General features: G+C 44.6%; 1 protein-coding gene across 1 annotated transcript in view; it reads right to left on the bottom strand.

Moving 5' to 3' along the window:
- thsd7aa (thrombospondin, type I, domain containing 7Aa) overlaps positions 1-2,500 on the bottom strand; it is a 158,078-nt gene that overhangs the window by 104,777 nt on the left and 50,801 nt on the right. Inside the window, exon 5 of the mRNA XM_063186152.1 lies at positions 2,208-2,456. Coding sequence (XP_063042222.1) covers positions 2,208-2,456 — 249 coding nt within the window. The remainder of the gene's footprint in view (positions 1-2,207; positions 2,457-2,500) is intronic.

The following is a 2,500-nucleotide window of genomic DNA, read 5'->3' on the forward strand; positions in this document are numbered from 1 at the left end:
ATACTGTCTTGTGTGCTACACTGCTTGATTCACCTTGTGCCCTGATGAAGGCCCTGTAGCGGCCGAAACATGTTGGCAGTGGCAGTATTTTTAATTATTTAAGTTCTAACATGAACTAGCCTTATAATAAAGCGGTTTTATCTAAGAAGAGTGCCTTGGCGTCCTGCCTTTTTTTGTGTGGGTATACTGTATATTTGAACATTTTTTGAAGTGGGTACACTGTATATATTTGTGCTATTCTAAATAATGGATCAATCAATTTTAAGTGGGTATACTGAAATCCCTGAAATTTAGAAGTGTACCTGCATTCTACGTAGACTACACCACTGGGAAACACATGATAAGCAATATCTAAAGCAGGCAGAGAACCATTTGGAAAGGAGAGCAGAATGTGTGTGTTTGTGAATATATATCTCAGTGTGTGCAAATGTGAAACAGTGCTAGGAGGATGTGAATGTGTATGTGTGGGTGTTGCTGTAGGTATGTGTGTCTAAGAGAGTGCAATATATCCATGTGTATATGTATGTATTTTGACTCATGCCAGACATGTCTGGTCGGCTTCTCCGTGTGTGTGTGTGTGTGTGTGTGTGTGTGTGTGTGTGTGTGTGTGTGTGTGTGTGTGTGTGTGTGTGTGTGTGTGTGTGTGTGTGTGTGTGTGTGTGTGTGTGTGTGTGTGTGTGTGTGCGCGTGTGCGTCTCTGTGACTCATATGATGGTCATCTTAGGGGCTTCTCCTTGAAATTGTGTGTTCAAGTGTGTGTTTTTTTGTTGTGACTCACACACTGTATGTCTATGCTGCCTCTCATGAGTCCTCTGTCTCCTACACTAATGCTGTGTGTGTGTGCGCACGTGCGTGTGTGTGTGTGTGTGTCTTGGATTATTCATCATATTTGGTTCCCATTGACATTAACACATTCAATCAATACCAGCCGTTTTTTGGAATTTAGCTGTAGACTCCCAGCCAATTTCATCATTTTCCATCATTATTTACGGTTTGTTTCTAGCTTGTTCCATTCCGAAGTTATTTCACTTTAAGCGAGCACTGGTTTAGGTAGAAAATAGCGATTTTGAACATTCGAACTGAGATAAAGCCTTTTTTGTCACGGGTAAATTGTGGGTCTAAATGCATTTTCACATCCGAAGAACAACTCCAGTAGCTTCCAAGTAAACTATTTCCATGCAAAAATCACCTGGTCAGGCCACATCATCTGAAACACTAGCTAGCTAATGTCACTTGACTGGCAGTTTTCGTTCTGTAGATAAAAGTAGACTACTACTTCCTGCTGTGTTGCATGCTGTTTTTCATTACAACCTTCCATTTTACACCTATCTTGATGGCAGCAAAACTCCTTATCCTTTCATCATATGTTTAGGAACAGGCTAGCTAGCAAGGGCTGTGCTGACAGGACATGTTTTGTTTTGATGCTCTAGGAAGTAAATGGAGACGTGACGTGACGTGATCAGGAAGTGGTTTGATTTGCTATAATAAAACTCAAATAATGTGTGTAATAAAATGCACAGATGATGAAATATCCAGATCCTGACTTTGTAGGAGTTTTGACTTTGTAGGTGTTTTCATGATGTATGTCAGTTCTGTTCATCACATTATTAAGAAAATCACACAGAATGTGCATTAGAATGTGGAGATTCAGAATCCAAAAAAAATAACTAAATAAAAACGGAATTTTACGGTTTGGGAGCCAACGCATGGGAGGCTAAACGTATTTTTACGTGACTTGGTACAAAAAATGTGTTCGTGTGTGTGTGTGCATGTTCGTGTGTGCGTGAGTGCGTGTGTGTGCACATCTGTCCGCGCGTGCGTGTGTTTGCATTATGCCGTGTCCAGACCAAGAGCGAACTACGTTGCCTGGTAGCGTGGGTAGCAGAGGAAGTTTCGCCTTGAATTTGCTGTATTCGCTCCAGACGCAGCATTGACATGTTTGATTCAGCTAATTCGGAGATTTGAACGTTCCGATTGGTTTTCGCCGAACAGCGTCAGAGCGAATTTGGCAGCGATTAGATTTAGTTTAATCGCCAAAATTCGCTCTGGTCGCGCAAGAAGCTTCACTCCTGACGAATTCGCTCCTGGCGAATTCGCTTTGGTAGCGCAGGTCGCGTGCCCTCTATAGAGAAATAATGACTTCCGTCGCTTCATTTGCTCCGTCGCTCTTGGTCTGTACACGGCATTAGTCATGCACTGTGACTCACATGATGCAGGACTGGACAGCGTCTCCTTGCGGCGTGCACTCCTCCGTCTCCTCCAGTAGGGGGCACTCCTCTCCGCCGGCTACGGGCAGCTGGGTGAGGCGGCGGGAGCGCAACCTTTGACCTTTGGATCCATTGGGGTCGTTGCAGTTCTTGGAGCAGACGCCCCACTCTCCCCACTCGCTCACCTCGCAGTCCCGCCGCATCACGCACGCCTGGTAGGTCACGGGTAAGGTTTCCCTCTGGCAGTGGCTATGTGCGCCAACACACACATACGCACATGACGGAACACACAA

The sequence above is a fragment of the Engraulis encrasicolus genome, chromosome 20 (genome assembly GCF_034702125.1).
Source record: "Engraulis encrasicolus isolate BLACKSEA-1 chromosome 20, IST_EnEncr_1.0, whole genome shotgun sequence".
Taxonomy (NCBI): Eukaryota; Metazoa; Chordata; class Actinopteri; order Clupeiformes; family Engraulidae; genus Engraulis; species Engraulis encrasicolus.